This window comes from Parasteatoda tepidariorum, chromosome 8, assembly GCF_982258835.1.
Source record: "Parasteatoda tepidariorum strain Cologne lab strain chromosome 8, Ptep-v5.0, whole genome shotgun sequence".
Classification (NCBI taxonomy): domain Eukaryota; kingdom Metazoa; phylum Arthropoda; class Arachnida; order Araneae; family Theridiidae; genus Parasteatoda; species Parasteatoda tepidariorum.
Genome location: NC_141762.1, coordinates 41,197,912 through 41,216,277, shown reverse-complemented (window position 1 = coordinate 41,216,277; position 18,366 = coordinate 41,197,912). Strand labels below are relative to the sequence as shown.

Below are 18,366 nucleotides of genomic sequence, written 5' to 3'. Positions count from 1 at the left end.
TTGGCAAAGATTTTCACACAACTTGCCAACTGATGCAAAACGCTCTAAGTTATGTAAGCAAATGGTGCAGGGAGAGGAATCTGGACATAAATCCACAGAAGACCAATCTAGTACCATTCACTCGTAAAATAAAAAGGGAAGGCTTCTTTATCCCGAAACTTTTTGACGTTGAAATCAATATTGCCTCTGAGGTGAAATTTTTAGGCTTAATCCTTGACCAAAAACTCACCTGGAATAAACACGTTGATTACAAAATCAATCAAGCAAAAAAATGCATAATGATGTGCAGACGCATGCTTGGTAAAAACTGGGGTCTACAACCAAAAATGATGCTTTGGATGTACACAGCTATTGTCAGGCCTGCTTTCACATATGCTTCAGTGATATGGTGGTGTAAAGTGGAATAGAAAACTGTGAAGGACAAGCTGGGGAGTCTGCAAAGACTGGCCTGCTTGTGTATCACAGGCGCAATGTCCACAGCCCCTACCAGAGCACTAGAGGCAATTCTGGACCTGACTCCTTTAGATATCTTCATGTGCAGCGCTTCCAGAATGACTGCATATTGAATGAAATTGCAATATCAATGGTGTGACAAGCCCTCTTCTGGAGGTCATACCAGTATTACTAAGAAAATTCACCATCCAACTCTCCTTATGCCTTCTGACTGCATGGAGAGAAAGTACGTGTTTGAAAGACCGTTTGAGGTAGCTTTTCTTACCAGAGAAGAATGGTATAACAACACGATTGATACAAAAAATGATGATCTAATCTGGTATACCGATGGATCAAAGAAAGGTAACCTCTCAGGACTGGGGGTCTGTGGCTTGTCATCAAGATTCAACCTTTTTGAAGGTCTTGGGGAATATGCTACTGTCTTTCAGGCGGAGGTACTTGCTATCGTAAACTGTCTGCAGATAAATAATAAGAAAGGCTACCACGGTAAGCGGATTCTTATTTTCAGCGACAGTCAAGCAGCCTTGATGGCTCTTTACTCATTTCAAGTTAAATCAAAAATGGTTCTGGAATGCATGAATCTCCTAATAGAACTGGCAAAAAGGAATAAAATCATTCTTATTTGGGTAACAGGGCATATGGGAATTGATGGTAATGAAAGAGCTGATGAACTCGCAAAACAGGGATCCTCTTTCAATCCAATAGGAATGGAACCCTTCTGTGGAATCAATATGAAGACTACAAAGAAGGCCGTCCTAAAACGGGAAAAACAGGAGATGAACAAAGTTTGGCGCAATTCTCCTGGACAAAAACATGCTAAAAGCATGATCAGCAGCCCTTCTGCAAAAATTGCTTCTGAAATTCTTAGGCTCCCAAGATTGAAGATTCAAACAATTGTAGGCTTCATCACTGGGCACTATCATTTCAAGAAACATCTACATAGAATGGGACTTTTCGAACAAGAACCAATATGTCGGAAATGCCTAAGACAATGGAACAGGAAAAATTGGGCTTGGAGAATGGTACAAAATGCAATATATGCAGAGGTGCCACATATCTGACAAGCTCAAGCAAGAAGAAGGGAAAAAAATCACAACTGGGAATGCTAGGCGATGGCTTCTAACTAAAAAATATTAGTGTAGTGAATATCAGACCAGCGTAAATGGGGCAATGGCACACACATTCCTTCTGGGTTATTATCACAGTCAACCGTTTATTAATAATAACCACATCTGGGACATGTCTTTCCTCGATCGTCACAGATATTTTCCCCCTCTTCAGTGGGCGTAATCAGTAATCAATCTTCAATTGTCAAAATCGGAGAAGGAAAATCGGAGGGGTGAAGGACTAAGATGAACCTAGGAGAGGGGTGCTAGAGGATTATCCTTTATCGCTTCTTACTTGCCAATTATTTGACTTAAAACTAACGCCAAGCAAATGATGTTCACAGTGTAATCCAGGTGGCAACGTTTATCATTTTTTTTCAAGATGTTTATCGCCAAACAGCTTTTAAATGAAATCGAAGTAAATTTCAGAATGCAATGGCTCATCAATCTATACTCTGGAATATAAGAGGTGACAAGCTGATAATAATGATGATTAGTAGAGGAAAGCATGTGCTGCTAAAAGTTTAGCACGTGCTTTTATAAAAGTTATTTTATTAAAATGTCAAAAACTTATTCTTGGTTTAAGTTTAAATTATTTAATTGCAGAGATTTTTTCATAAATGAAATAAAATAATTCTATATTTATCACTTCATATAAATGGTGTTTTAAAAATCATACATTTCCATGAATTATAACTTAATGTTAGTTAATAATTTTAGTTTTCAGGTTTTAGTTTAAGGTTTTTCTTTATTATTATTATTTCGATTGTAACTTAAGAATGTTAAGTTCTTCTAATTGTAGTTATTTAGTTTAATTTACGTTGTAGTTATCTAGTTTAATTTAGTTAAGTTTAGTTTAGTTCAAACTTATTTTTTATGACTATCATCTTGATTTATTTATTCGTTAGTTTACAATTATACTACTGCTTTATTAAAAATATATTTTGTGAATATTCCGATTATATTTGATTTGTATTATGTTGTACTTGTTGAAAAGCAGAAAATTAAACTTTCTTAACCTTCACTTTGAAGATAAGAAATTTAAATATATTTTCAAAAATTTTAAATGAAAATTTAATTAAAACGAAGAGTTTATGTGTGATGGTCTTCGTTATAACTCCAGAATCGTTTGAGCTATCGTCCTTAAATTTCGACAGTTGATGAAGAAAGCAATTTTATCCCGATCTCAAAAGTAATTAAAAAATTTCAATTACATCTTTCAGGGGAGACTTTGGAAAGTGTTGACAACTTTGCCTGCACATAAACCCATTATGCAGCACTAGTGTGATGTTTATAAAGTACCCACTTAAATGGAAAAATAAAAGTGTAGTTATTTGAGAAAAAAATTTTATAGAAAGGAGAATGAAAAATGAATTGCGTGTTTTGCACATTTAATTAACCATGGATTTGCCCGGAATTGATTTGCACATAGTGAAAAATATACAAATTAACAAAGAAATTTTTATCGTATAAAGCAATAGAGCAAATATTTTCTTCTTTTATTATACCCAAATCAAAAAAATTTAAATCAATATTATTATCATGATTACGAAGCAAGAAGAAATCCTCGGGGTAAATATTATTCGATAAACAAGTATAATCTTGAAAGATAATGAAATCATCAATAAATCTAAAAACAAATGTAATGTTAAGAGTATAATTTTTCCATAAAAATGCAAAAATAAGATAAAGATTAATAATTAGTGAATATGAATTTATCATTAAATTCCTCAGTTTTCTATAATATTTAAATTACCAGTAATAATATGTTCAAGATCATCCTTTGTGACATTCATAATGGGATATATTAATCCTCCCTAAATTTTTGCTTATATCAGTATAATTAAATATTGTTCTACCAAGAGATTTATTTTATTTAAAGGTTTTAATAATCTTGAAATCTTTTAAAGGAAATAAAGATCAAAAGTATTCAGAAATTTGATATTAGCAAAAATAGGATTTTGAAAGTAAATACCGAAATATCACCTATCTGAATTTTCTTTTTATTTGGAGAAATTTTACTCATTTTGGCTTTTACAAAATCGAAACAAACGTGTTTCTAAGTCTATAGATTTTGAGCAGCAAAGCAAAATGTAACTTAAAGAAATTTTTTTAATAATTTAATGTTAATTCTTTCCCCTTTCTCTTTTCTTAACATTATTATTAAATTTTTTTAATAATAATGTTAATCCCGTCTTTTTCAGTAACTTGGGGCCCCGCCAAGCTTAAATCCGGCCCTGCGGCGCAGCAATTTAGATTTTACCATTATTATTATTAGTTTCTTCAGTAATAAAATTTTTATCACGGTGTAAAGCATTACCTTTAAAGAAAGGCAGTCAAAATAGAAATAAAAAATTTGACATTCTGTTTTTTATAACATGAATAGAAAAACTACCGCAAAATTTTTTTATCCTGTGAGAGTGATTCTTAAGACGAACTGCTCCATCCTACGATTTGCATATGCGGAGGCAGGTTATTGCGATAATAGCATGCACGAGCAGTTCTTTTTACATATACATAGTTTCAAACCATTCAATGCACTTCGATAGAAAAGGAGCTTTACTTTTTAAAGGAGGATACTTTTTAAAGAATGCATTAAATTCTTAATCACCTGTTTAATATATAATAAATATATAAAAATGTTAAATGGATGAAAATGTTAAATATATAAAAACATTTCTAAAATTATTCCGCGCATGCATAGTCTGAAAAAACTACTTTAAAACCCCATATCTTGAGAAATTTTTAACAATTTTTTATATAAACTTAAAAATAGCAATTTCAATAGTGATTGAAAATGGTTCCGAAAATTTCGTTGATTATCTGCGGAGTTATAGCCCAAAAAGTTACAAGAAAAAAATTACTATTTTATTAAAATTTTAAGTATGGAGGGGTTTGCAAATAACAACCAAAGTTATCAATGCAAATTAAAATCTTTTATTTCACCTATCCATCATCAATCTTTTTTCAATCTTTCATTCAAATTAATTGCTTTATTTTTTGGCATAGGGTGTTCAAAAATACTTGTTTTCGTTTGTAATTCATTGCTGTTCTTTGAAAGCTTTGAAACATTTTTTTTAAGTATGAGAAATTTCATGAACTAAACACGACTAAAGTATTTCTTGAGAAATAATTCTAATTGGATTTAAACTACTTTCTTTTAATTCTGCTATTCAAACTTTTTTCAATGTCTCCTACCACATAAATTATTGGTCCAGTTTTTATTAGATTTTTCCATGATTCAATGCTATTTTGTGGCATCTAATAAAAACTAAAAGTTCAACTTTACTTTTAAAAGAATTTTAAAAATGTAGTTTACAGGCGTTGTTTATTGGGATATTCTATGTGGAAAAAAAGTTTTCTGTACTCTTTTTTTTTCTTTTTGTATAAAATATAATTTCATTTAAATTTAAAAAAATTTTTGGATTGAGCAAATTGATTTACATTCCTTCATTTCGTATGACAAAAACCAACTAACTACATTTAATTTATTTTAGTAAAAGGTGATTTTTCTGAAAGCTAATAATTGTCGAAAAATTTATTTGCGAAAAAGAACAACTAAGTTTCAAAAAGAAAAGCTTCAAGATCAAGATTTTTGAAAAAGTAAGAAAAAAAACTTTGGATTTGGGAAAAAAGGAGAGTTAATTATAAAACCGCATTTAACAATGTTGTGCTTAATAATAATAAATAAAATTGCCGTGAAAATATTTTGTTAATACCATTAAAGACTATTGAATGATTTCTCAGTTCTGTACTGAACATGAATTTAATTTAGTTCGCAAGTCTGTATCACGGCTTGAATATCAATACATAGAAATAGTTTCAATCATTATCCCATAAAATCTTGAGAAAAATAATTAATTTTTCTAATTATGTTTTTACGGTGCAGTTACTATATTATGTTAAATTCTTATATGTGTTGCATTTTCAAACCTCATTCATACAGACGATAAATTTCATGGTTTAAAATTAATAATAATAATAATAACATTATGATCGATTTCATTAAATTTAATTGACTTAATAATTGTACTCAATGAAAAATTAGATTTGAACTACAATTAAAAAAATTCTTAAAGACTTCAAATATTTCTTTAATGCGATTGTTAATAACGACTTCCAACGTTTAGAAAAAAATGTTCTGATAATTGAAATTTTATAGTTTATTTAAAATTGCAGAAACACTACATAAATCTATTTCAATTCGCTAGACAAGATAAGCTATTCATGAAATGGCGGTAAGTCAAGGTACAGCTCTTTCGCTTCTTTCATTCTTAGAAAATTTTCCCTCTTCACTATTTACAAGCATGCCAAAATATTATATTAACCTCTTTTCATGGCTCTAACGGGAAAGCTAAAATATTCACGGCTTATTATAAAACGCGCCAGAACATACCCTTAAAAAGGATAACCCTATAGTCTGTGGGGGAAACATTTTCAGCGTGTTAGGTGGGTCATCTTGACCATCATTTAGTAGCAGGTGTTCCTTTGTAACACTCCTCACAATGCCTTTTGTTTATTTTGGGGGGAATAAGTTTGTGACGGATCTTGCATGTCATCCTTTTGGATGACATGCTAAAGCTAATGTATTCTGCACAGTACACCGACATTTTTTTCATCTTCGACATTTTATATATATATATATATATATATATATATATATATATATATATATATATATATATATATATATATATATATATATATATATATATATATATATATATAAGTTTCTTCGACTAATTGGATTTTCCCTTATCCTTGTAGAAAGCTGTGTACCTGAGGGATCCGTTTACATGCAGGAAAAACTCCACATGAAAGATATTTTCGTTTAATATTCACCACTGGAACGTGATTGTTACTAGAACTAATACGAGATCAATTTGTATTAGCTTTAAAGAATCATGTGATTTTTTTTATGAATTTCGACCAATCAGCATTTCCGGACGGATTGTGAATAGATTCTCATTCATATTTTTCTTAATTAGCCGGAAAAACCACAAGGCATGATCCAGTTTTCCATATCAATTTTCATATATTTTTTATTATTATTAATAATAATTAATAAAAGTCATATAAGCCGTTTTCCTATTACATATTTTTGTGGCCTTAATTTAAAGGTATTAACTTGTAGTATTTATTTGTATTTTTCCGCCCTACTATTACTACGTTTCAATTTCGATTGTTTTCTAAATTATTAGTTTAAAACTACGTTGTTTCTTTATTTTAATTCTATGATATTACCTTAAAACGCTACATTTTTAGATATCAGCCTGTTCGGTATACGAAAATATCAAATTACGGCTGTGCACTCACAAAATTTGTTATGACACTATATCTTTAATTTTAAATGTTATTTTAAAAATTAATTGCTAAGCAAAATTATTTATGTTCAGCAATGTTACTTATGTCAGTTATTTTGCTCCTTCAAGAATCCTCAGGGAAAGGTTTGGATGAGGAAGTGAGGGCACAAGCGTAAGCAAAGCGAATTCTTTTTCGTACACATACTTTAGGTGAATAATTTTAAAGTTTTTTAAATTTTTTTTAAGAAAAAACTATTTTATGCCAAGAAATAACAATTATTGTATTGTAATCATGAGGATTGTCAACGTATAGGGATAGTAACGTTGCAAAATCGTGGGGTTTTAAAGAATATTAATAAAATAAAAGGCACAAGTTTTCGTTCTTCTTTTTACAACAAGAAAATTATGTCATATATATATTTCTTTTTTTATTGTCTTCTTTTTTAACACGATGAAATTTCAAACGCGTAGGGAAAAAATAAATATTCATGAATAATCATCAAGCATTCGAATTTGAATAATCATAGAACATCAGAGGCAACTTGATGCTGTGACAAAATTTAAGTAGCCTGCTGTGTAAAATGCATTTTAGTAATTTTAATAATGTTGAATTCTGCTTTAATTCACAGAAGAAGATTGAATGGCCAGCAAGGTTACAAATTCAGGGTCAAACTCAACCGGGTCAACCAAGCAAAAACAATTTTTTTTAAGAAGTTCGATAAAACTTTCTTGCATATTCTTTCTTGCAGTTATTCAGATGCTTTTTACAAATTTTTATAACAATTTAATTACACATTTTTTTAATGTTAACATAACTGGAGAAACTTAGCCCATCGGAGTAATTATAGCAGGATTGAGGCAGAAGTGTTTTCATTTAGTGATAGGTTATCTGTGTAAATGTATAAAAAGGTGAAAGTTAATCAAGTTATTTCTGTTATATGAAAGAATCGTTGAAGGCGTATGATTGTATAATTTTTATACCTTAATTTTCATGTCATTTCGTAGTTGGACTATGTTACCTCATGACATACAGGAAAATTGAGGTCACCTTTCATTGCTTTGTAATTTCACATTTACTGTATTTTATTATTTAGTTTTCTATAAGTAACTTTTTTCAGAACAACTCTTCTTTAAAACTTTTCTCTCTCCAGAGATTAGACTAGATGTTCTTGAGTTGTTAAACTTGTAGAATTTAAGTGGTCTAAGGCTTAAGTCAAGTTAGGAACTAAAAGAGACGGAGGATTACTTTTCTCATTATGGTCCTTTCAGAACATTGTACATTAGAGCACCGATTATCCGAACGCCGATTTAACGGATTTTTTTAATTATCCGAATCATTCATGGACCATGTGTTTTCTATATTTCCGGGATATCTTAAAAGGGTCGAAAAATGGCTTCTTCTGTCCATTGGTGATCTTGAAAAGAATCTTACGCTCTTTCCGTTCAGTTTCAATGTGGGTGAACAGTAGTTTTTATAATGGAACAGGTTTTTAATAAAATTTGAAAAAAGTAAAACTTTTAAACACGCTATTTGTTATATGCTATAATAAGCACAACTACATTTGCTAATCTTAAGTCTGAAAAAAGTGTGAAGGAAAGTAACTTAAAAACATTCTCATAGCCGTAGAAAGTTGTCCAATTATCCGGATATTTTGTTATTCGGATCAGGGCCGGATTAAGCGTACGCGGGGCCTAGGCCATTCAAATTTTTGGGGGTTTAGATTAAATTTTTTTCCTCGTATATTTTTAATTTATTCAAATATAAAAGCATTTAAATATATTTTCATTTAAGAAAGCATATTTAAAATTAAAATAAATAATAATAAATTGAATTTTACTTTAATTTATTAAATTAGAACTAAAAAATAATCATAAAATTTTGAAAAATCATTGTTTTTCCTAATTTTTTAAAATTTATTTTCAAAAAATCCATTTTAAGTGGGCCCCTAATCATTGGGGGCTCCAGGCCATGGCCTAGTCTGGCCTAATGGGTTATCCAGCCCTGATTCGGATCGGCTTTGGTACCGAATGGCCCGGATAATCGGTGCTCTACTGTATGTGTAAAAAACATTCAATTTTCGTTAGTCATCTTTCGATCCCTAAATCTGTATTTCGAAAAAAAAGAAGAAAAAAATGTCACATGTCAAGTTTTTAAATCTTCCGATTCACATAAGGTTTGATATGGATGAACAGGACGAGAAAAAATACATTTTATCCTTTAATGATAACAAAAAAGTTCATCATCACCTCAATCAAATTTTCGAACTCTCTTCATTTCACACTTTACCCAAACCATGACATCCCAAGCTTGTAAAAGTTTAAACACTTTATTCAGAGATTTAAAGCTCGCTCACTTTAACACATAAGCTGCTATTTATGTAACGTCAAAGGAAAGTGAATTGTTGATGGATTCAATAAATATCAGATAAGATAAATAATGACCAAGTAGTTTTTTTGCAATGGTCTAGAAACGGACCAATCAGGTTTCTATGATGGATTTCAAGTAAAAAAATATTTCAAATTTTCTGTCTTTTTGTACCAAGGTTCTTCTTAATGGATGTTTAAGTGGAATAAAAACAAACTCAGCAATAAATTAGCCTAAATTAATTTGCATACGTAAAAAGTGTTTCTTTGTTTTGTTAACGAGTGATAGCATGAGTAAGTAGATTTTAGGTTTTGTTTATATTTTATAAGTGATTTCGAAACAATCCAAATATCAACATGAATTTACAACAAGCATATAGTGTTTAGTTAAAAGAAAGAAAAAAATTGGAGTGTATAAATAGATTTTTAAGTGTGAATTAATACAAAAATCTGTATACTTAAGAGTTTTCTACTATGGATTTATTTAGTCTGCGTATGAAGTTAAAGATATTCAAATATAAAAAAATAACAAATATGAATAGAGAAAAATAGCTATTTGACAGGCGGTAAAAATAAAAAGAAAAGAGTAACACATAACGTAGCAATCTTATTTCGCTATAATTTTAAAGTGGCAAATCCTCCAATGCTACATATTTATTGATTAAGGGTGTTTTTATAAGATATGCTTATGTTCGATTAGTACAGATATAGATCTGGTACTTTGTTACTCGGAATCAGCCCGAGGGTTGTCTCCCCCCCTCTCATTTATTAATAAAAATAGATGACCATGCATGGTTACAGTTAAAAATCTGATATAATTAGGATGAAAAAAAAATCAGAAACAAAAGTAAAATAAATTGAGTACAAAATTAGGTGCCGAGTCAAGTGGATGCATCTTGTCAAATAAACAGCAGCTTCAGCAATGGAATAGCTTTTCTGTGCACAGTGAGCAGAAAAAAAAAAAAACAGCTTGAGTAATTTTTGGTCTTAATGATCTGATCTTTACGTTCTAGGACTCAATCTTAATGGTTCGAAAGGGTGACCTCAAGAATGCTAAATAATTAGTACAGGCGATATTTTAAGTTACGAAATTAGACACATAAACGGTCTTTATTTAAATAATATGCCTTTTTTTTCCCGATGGATTCAGATTTTGACCTCCAAAATATAGGGAATAGCAGCAATCTGAGAAATATGGTGTAAATAGTTTAGTAAGGAGAGCGTTCCTAAGTTTTGGCCTCTTAATGTTAATTTTACTTTTTCCGTATTTTGTCATATCTCGAGAACTTTTAAGCGAATCAAAAAATTTTTGCACTCAATTATGAAATTCGTTTATTCAGAGATAATTACAAGCAAAATATAACCTTTAGTAAATATTTATTATATTTTTTTTAATAGTAGTCGATAAATTAAGTTGTAAAGTATAAAATTTAAAATTCTTTTAAAGAATGTAATTTTGTATGGTAAAATACAAAATTCGATCGAAATCGGTAGAATTGTTCTTGATAAATCGAATTTTACATCGTTTCAGTTTTAGTCATCGAGTGCATGCTTGCTGGCTTGATTGCTAGGGTCCTACCCCCTTCGCACCCTCTCAGCACGCCATTGCATGAGCTTGGTGTTTCTTTCGAAGGTTCTGAGTTCCATCACCGTATCCGGTTTTGAGTCGTCACACATTTTCAATAATATATCTTAACTTTTGTATGACGAGGGTTAAATTCAGGTGTGAAAGCAGAACCATTTTTCCATGCGGTGATATTTTCGTTAATGCAGAAGAATTGTTTGTTTATTGAATTAGTTATTCATCTCTCCAAGGCACAAGGTAACAAGTGCAAACCCAGCGAGTTAACGTAATTGTTTTAATACTGCTAAAAAAATTAAAAAGAAAAACAAATAAGTCCTTTCATTGAAAGTAACTAGCCAGTCTTATTATTTAACTCTCCTTACCACTAGGGACAATGTGTGATTTTCTCATTTTATGACGTAGCAAAGTTAACTGTTAACCGAGCCTATATCCACAACTTAAATATTTGTCTCAATTTTGTTCAGCTTAATTATTTTTTATAACTTATAATATATTCATCGTTTTGCATGTGCTTGTATCTCACTCATGCGCAAGCAAGTAGAGCTTATTATGTAAAAGAACCGTAATTAAAAACTACTAGAGAGGCAAAAGATCAACCTCGTTTCGAAGATCAATAAAATTTGAGGCAAATATTTACATATAAAAGAAACAGTAAAGAATCTGGAACTATCACGCATTGTCTAGTGCGGTGTTTCCCAAACTTATGACTTTTGTGTACCCTTTCTAAATTTTTCGATCCATATTCTATGTTTGGGATAAAAAGAATATTTTACAAAAATAATCACAATAAGTAGAATTTATTACAAACCTTTACTACTATAAAAAAATTGCACAAAAGTTAAAAATCACAACTGACTGTTGACACCACTAATTATTAACTGTTAACTCTGCAAAAAATAGCCAATAGAAAAATACGCAATTGTAAATTTTCATGGTTAGCTTTGTTTTTAAATAAATTTTTTTGAAATTTTCGTTTGTTGCAAGATAATTCGTATAAGAACGCGTACCCCCGCTTAACTTTTCCCGTACCCCTGGGGGTACACGTACCACACTTTGGGAAACACTGGTCTAGTGAGTCTATACGATTTCTTCGTCTCACACACATTACGGTTACAGAAATTAGAACAGGTTATGAAAGATAGAAGTTTTCTTATCGCTGAAATATTCTACTTTTCTCTCTGCCAGATTCATCATATTCTTTCGTTTAATCGACACTGCGAATGTTTTACTGTAGTAGTGAACGAAATGACGAGAGAAGTAAATTATATCTTTAAACAAAAATCTTCTCGATATTCCCCGGAATAAGATCATAAGACGACCATTATAACTGTTAGAAATATAATTTTCTGCTCATTACGAATGCTATTTAAATCTTCAAACATTGTGTCATAATTTTTAGAGTGTCAATTCTAAGTCAATCCAGCATTCCTTCACCATTTTGAAATGACTGCTAATTATTTTTTAACTAGTGAATGAATTTTCTTTAATGAATGCTTAAAGATTTTATTTCCTCGAAATGTGTTTTGACCAGCTTTAATCTGAACTAAACCAACCTTGACTACACATTTTACCACATATCATGTGTAATTTATGCGATATTTGAAAAGACACACAAGCGTATTTCGCTAGTTAAAAAAAAAAGAAAAAGTAAAAAAAAAAAAACTGCCAGATTTCAAACAACAGAGATAAGTTTTTCTTTAATAAAATGCTCGCTAATGATTCAAATGTTATTAATTTTATTCAACATGATAATTGCTACAAAAAAATAAATTGAAAGTATCTGATTCTTTTTAGTTCGTTAAAGGGAAAATACATATATTTAAATTATCTAAAGAAGCAATAGGCTGCCAAAAACTTTTGTTAAAACAGTATAAATCTTAGATAAGAATAATGAAAGTAATAATAATAATAATCTCAATAAGAAATAAATAAGAAAAATCGAACATCTTATTTTTCTTTCAAAGTATATATTTAGAAAGGTAGCCGCGTAGCTAGACGGGGAAAAATATATGCTGGATCTTAATCTATTTACGTAGTTACATAATAATGATAGAAATGAGCAATTTTTAAATTTTTTTTTTATATGTAAGTATTTATTTTCCTCTGTGTTACAAAATAGGAGTGCAAACAAATTAATAGAAATATTTTTTATTCTGTGATATTGTTGTAGAGTGCCATTTCACTGGAATTAACTTCTTAAGGGCGATAACTCTGGGACGTTAAAATCAGTTTGGTTACATCATAATGTGTTTCTAATTATAGTTGCGATTATATTTTAGTCATACTTATTATATTTTAATCGTACTCATAATGTCTAATATTTTACGTTCGCAACCGTATTCGCCTCTTTTCCTAATGGCAAAGTTGGGAACCGAGAAATCAAAAAAATCAAAATCAAAATAATATTTTTGTAGTGGAGAATAATAATTAAAAAACAAAAATTTGAGAAACGAAAAGCGTGGGGCGCATGAAATACATAACAATAACCGTCTGTAATTGTATCTGAATGTGGATGTGTATGTGGAATGTTTGTGTATATGCATGTGTATGTGGATCTATATGTGGATGTGTATGTGGTTGTGCATTTGTATGAATAAGAAAATGTGGATATGTATGTGTATATATACTGTTATGTATTTCATGCACTCCACGTTTTTCGTTTTTCAAATTTTTGTTTTTTAATTATTATTCTCCACTTCAAAAACGTGGTTTTTAAAAATATTATTTTTATTTTGATTTTTTTTTGCACTCACTTTCAAAATCTCAATTTTTTCACTCACTGTACACAAAACTTTTCAACTGACATGTGACACTAATTTGAAATAATCGAATCGACAACAAAAGTCAATCGCGAAAACATAAATTTTTCCTTAATTTTAATTTAATTTTACTTCGTATGTCTTTTTTCTTTTCATTTTCATGCATTGTCATCCAATTCTGAACTATGTGCCAAATTTGAAGTCTGTAGCCAGGGCCGTTTTATCCATTAGACACTGTAGGCAACTGTCTAGGGGCCCCACCACGTTCAGGGGCCCTGTGCTACAGAGAAAAAAATTGACAGCGTTTCTTAAACAGTAAAAATTTAATTCGAAATTTCAATGACGATTGTCTTGCTCTGTACATTACATTGACGCTATTTTAGTACATTTCTGAACGCATTCCAAATTAGATATTTATATTATGGTAGTTAGTTCATATATAACGCAGTAATATAATCGCAAGCAATTTTATCGCGGTAATTTTAACGCCGACTAATCAGATGACTATACAGCAAGAGCAGCTTTTTTAACACAACACGCTTGAAAAACGAAACTTTTCCAAATTGAAATTAATTAAAAGCTGTCTTCGTACAACTATGTCTCAAAACCGTTTAAATTCATTGGCCATAATGGCAATTGAAAATGATATATTGGAAAAGGTTAACTTTCAGGATGCCTTGAACGATTTTGTAACAAAAAAAGTTAGAAGAGTTAATATTTAAGCTCATTGTATGATTTTTTTTAAATGCATATATTAATTACTTATTTCGTTTGATTCAATATTTTTATTGAATAATGTGATAATATACCTACGTAGTAAAAAACAGCTTAATTATGAATAAAGTGTTGTGTTAGCGAAAAAATATATTAGGAAGTTAGAAGACGATAGGGGGGGCCCCGAGACGAGCACTGCCTAGGGGCCGCGACATGCATAAGCCGGCCCTGTCTGTAGCTAGTCGGGAAGTTAGTTTAAAATTGATTACAAAATTCCACCCGAACAGACATACACGAAGGCAAGTTGATATAAACGTGGTAAAAAATACAGCTAATTCATTTCATTATGGTTGCTAAAACCCTACACCTTTACCTTGTATTAACTTACCTTGTATTTTTTATTTTTCTATTTATTATTTTTTTTTTTGCACCATAGCTTTGATTTTCGAGAAACGTGCATCCAAATATACAAAATAATGAAAAATATAAAAAAATAATAACAATGTAACATCGCCAAATGTTGGAAAAAATCGCCAAAGTATTAATTTAAAATTGAATTTCGAATTGAAATAATGATAATCAAGAAACTGAAAATTGACCACCACATAGCGTACTGATGTACTTTGATCTTCCATCTTTTATTACAAGTGAACCGCAAAACAGATCGTGGGAAAAGAATGAATGGTCTCTAATTGACGATAAGCATTCCAGATTTATTCTGTTTGGCTGAGAGAAATCAAATTTTTGATCTAATCATGACGCTTCGTGTAGATCAGCACGATGCGGGGAAACTTGTTGAATGGCAAATATTTAAATAGACTTTTTCATTCATTTACTATCCCTTAAAAAAGAAGAAATAATCAATATTTCACGTTATTGCATATAAATGAATGATCAGGGTTGAACTGGAGAGGATCTGCTTATTGATTGACAATTTAATTGAGGTCACGTTGTTATGATTTTTGCTTATAAACAAACAACAAACACGAGACTTAACATTTAAGGAATTTTGTGACTTTCGATGAAACTAAAACAAAAAATTTTTTCTTCAGAATTCTTTGTGGAACATGATATAATTCCCAAAATTATTCCACATTTGAAAGTAAAAAATAAAAAATTTTCCCCTTTTCACGCCACTTGAAAAAAGCGGTTTTTAAAAACTTTTAAAAGTAATTATTTTTAAATTTATTTATTCGACTTAATTATTTTTTTAATTTTAGCTCTGTGTTTGTAAGCGTTGGAAAGCGATCAAAATTTCGACTTGAGATAAATTCTGCTTGTAGTGGTAAAAAAAAAAATCATTGAAAATTATACTGTCATCAGACATCTGATCAGATATCTGATTGGTCGTAAAGTGATTAAAATTTTAATTAGTGATCAATTATGCTCGCAATGATCAGGAAACGATTGAAACTTACATTGTAATAGAATATAGAGCTCTAGTTGAAATTTGAATCTTCAGGTTAATCAGAAAGTGGTGGTCAAAACTTTATTTGTCTATAAATTTTGTTCGAAGCGGTCAAGAAACGATTATCACCAGGAACGAAACTTATATTGTCATCAGGCAGAGAGTTCCAGTTTAAATTAGAGTTCTCCGGCTAGCCGGAAAGTGGCCAAAGTTTCAATAAACAATAAATTATGCTTTCAGTGGTCAGGAAACAAAACTTGAACTGTCTCTGGCACTAATTTTCAGTTGAAATTTTTAATCTTCAGTATATCGGAAAATGGCTAAAATTTCGACAGCAAGATTATCCTTTTAAACATACCAACATGATAGCGAGACAGGAAAAATGTCATTATATCAACACTCATTGATTTAATTCTGTAATTACGTACTTATATTATTATAGAGTTACATGTATTAGAATATTTTGACTAGGATGAGAGATATATCTGAGGGGAATTATTATTGATTACGTCAACCTTCCTCTATCAATAGGTACCTCTTGAAAGAGTCAAGTTAACATTTTTATATACTAGTGATTTGGTATTTAATATTTGTAGTGGTAGTTACGCCACATATCTTTTACAGTTGGTAAAAGGAGGACAAAGTAGGACTTTTATTTCCTACTTGTATTCTACTGTTACTCCCATACATTAAATATATTTACAAATGTAATATCTCATTCATTAAGCCAATTAAATTTAGCTTTTTAAATTTTTTTCTGGAGCTATAATTTTATAATACAATGAGGAAACAAAATTTTATTTTAAAGCTTTTAATTTTGAATAATAATCCAAATAAAAAACGTAATTTTTGTAGAGATTAATAAGAAGTGTTTTTCAATAATCTCGTAAATAGTAATATAACTTTTGTTAATATTATGCTGATGAAAGAAAAAGATAATAAATTTTTTGTTTATTAATGATCATGGCGTGATTTTTCTGTCCAATGAGAATGGATGGATAGGTAAGAATTACAATTATCTTTTTGTGATGCAATAAGAAACTTTATACATGTGACATGTCCTAGTGATAATAAAAAAAAAGATCATAAAAATGAAAAGGCTAACATTTGGCAGTAAAATATCTATTATCATACGTAATTTTCAAATTTCAATGTGACAAGTAAATATATATTTTCTCATTAAAATAATATTAAGTCCTGTTTCTAATTGTATCACACAAAACACAAATATTTCTTAAATCCGTCGGGTCACAGAGCTGTATAAATCTTTAAATTCGGTCTCAGAGAAATTGTTTACTTTTTTTGATCCAAGTACTATTTAAAGAACTGGTCTTGAGGAAGTTCGTAAATAAGATAATTGAATTCTTAACTGTCACACGTAAGCCTACACTATACAATAAGTGACTTTTTTTTTTTATCAATGAGATATGACCTTGAAATATTTAAACAGGGACAAAAAGGTTGCTCGTTCATTCCATTCTTATTCATGCACTTTCTTTCCTTTCTAATTCGAATCTTTTCAACTCTAAAATATTAATTATAGGGGTGAGGGAACTGGAGGTATACTTATTTTCTTCCCATCACCATGTAATCACGTGCTTTTAGTATCAGTATAAGAAACTTATGATATTTGATTTGGGACATTTTATTTTATTTTATAATCGTCGTAACAAAAGACAAGGGAACTCCTGGATCAAGTATTGGAAGAAATTTGCCTTCGTGGAGGACTTTTTGATGGAACTAACCCGCATTTGCGTTACACGAAGAGGAAAAACATGAAAACTTCCCAAGGTTAGCCTGACGGCAAGGGGACTCTAACCCATGATCTGTCTACCACTTAGAATATTTTACGTCAGCACCATGCCTTTCCGTGGAAAAAAATATATAGTACATAAAAAAATACACTCATACATAGATTACGCTGATATTTATAAATAGCAGCGTAATCTATGTATGAGTGTATTTTTTTATTTGGTATTAAAAGATAGCGATTTCATTTTATTTTATAGATCACTTTATCTTACTTAATCTAGATTTTAATTTTAATTAGTGATAAACAGTTGATTTAAATGAGTAGTTCTCAACTTTTTTTTTCTGGCAGCAGTCGGAAATTAATTGGAACTAGTTTAGAACTAATATCGTTTTTGAAAGATTCAAATTTATTTTTAAATATTTCAAATTTATTTTTAAATATTTTAAATATTTATTCATGCAATACAAGCTTAGGTTTTCGAAATTAAAAAAAAGTGGTTAAACAGGTAAAATAAATGCCTAAATAAAACATTCACCGATAAAAGTGAACCCAGCACAATAATAGTATCTATTTATAAATAATAGCATAATAAATTATATAAATATTCATTTTCATATTTTGTTACACATTAGGCAATAAAAATATTCATAATTTAAAATAATTTTAAAAAAATTAAAAAGGGTAATTATTTTATTTATATTTTTTGAGAAACTTTAGAATCTCGCTAAAGCCGCCATAATTTAGTGTCATAACTGAACACAAAACAAGCAACGAAAACGTAACATATGTAATTAAGAAAGCGAATGTACAAGAAGTAACTCACTTCCTTGCCCACCAGGGCAGGAAAAAGAATCGAATGTTTTAAAAGGGGAAGAAAAAAAGTATTCTGTCGAAAAAAAAAGCCATTACTGTTAATAGTCA

The 18,366-nt window shown here is 30.0% G+C and overlaps 2 protein-coding genes across 2 annotated transcripts in view; both read left to right on the top strand.

Moving 5' to 3' along the window:
* The first annotated feature begins 566 nt into the window (after positions 1-566).
* Positions 567-1,514, top strand: LOC122269761 (uncharacterized). Its single transcript, XM_043044405.2, has one exon. It carries the CDS (start codon positions 567-569, stop codon positions 1,512-1,514), a length of 948 nt encoding a protein of 315 aa, XP_042900339.2.
* A 7,818-nt stretch (positions 1,515-9,332) lies between these two features.
* LOC107455820 (monocarboxylate transporter 12-B) overlaps positions 9,333-18,366 on the top strand; it is a 39,664-nt gene continuing 30,630 nt past the window's right edge. The window contains exon 1 of the mRNA XM_016073532.5: positions 9,333-9,520. The gene's annotated coding sequence lies outside the window, so the exon portion shown is untranslated. The remainder of the gene's footprint in view (positions 9,521-18,366) is intronic.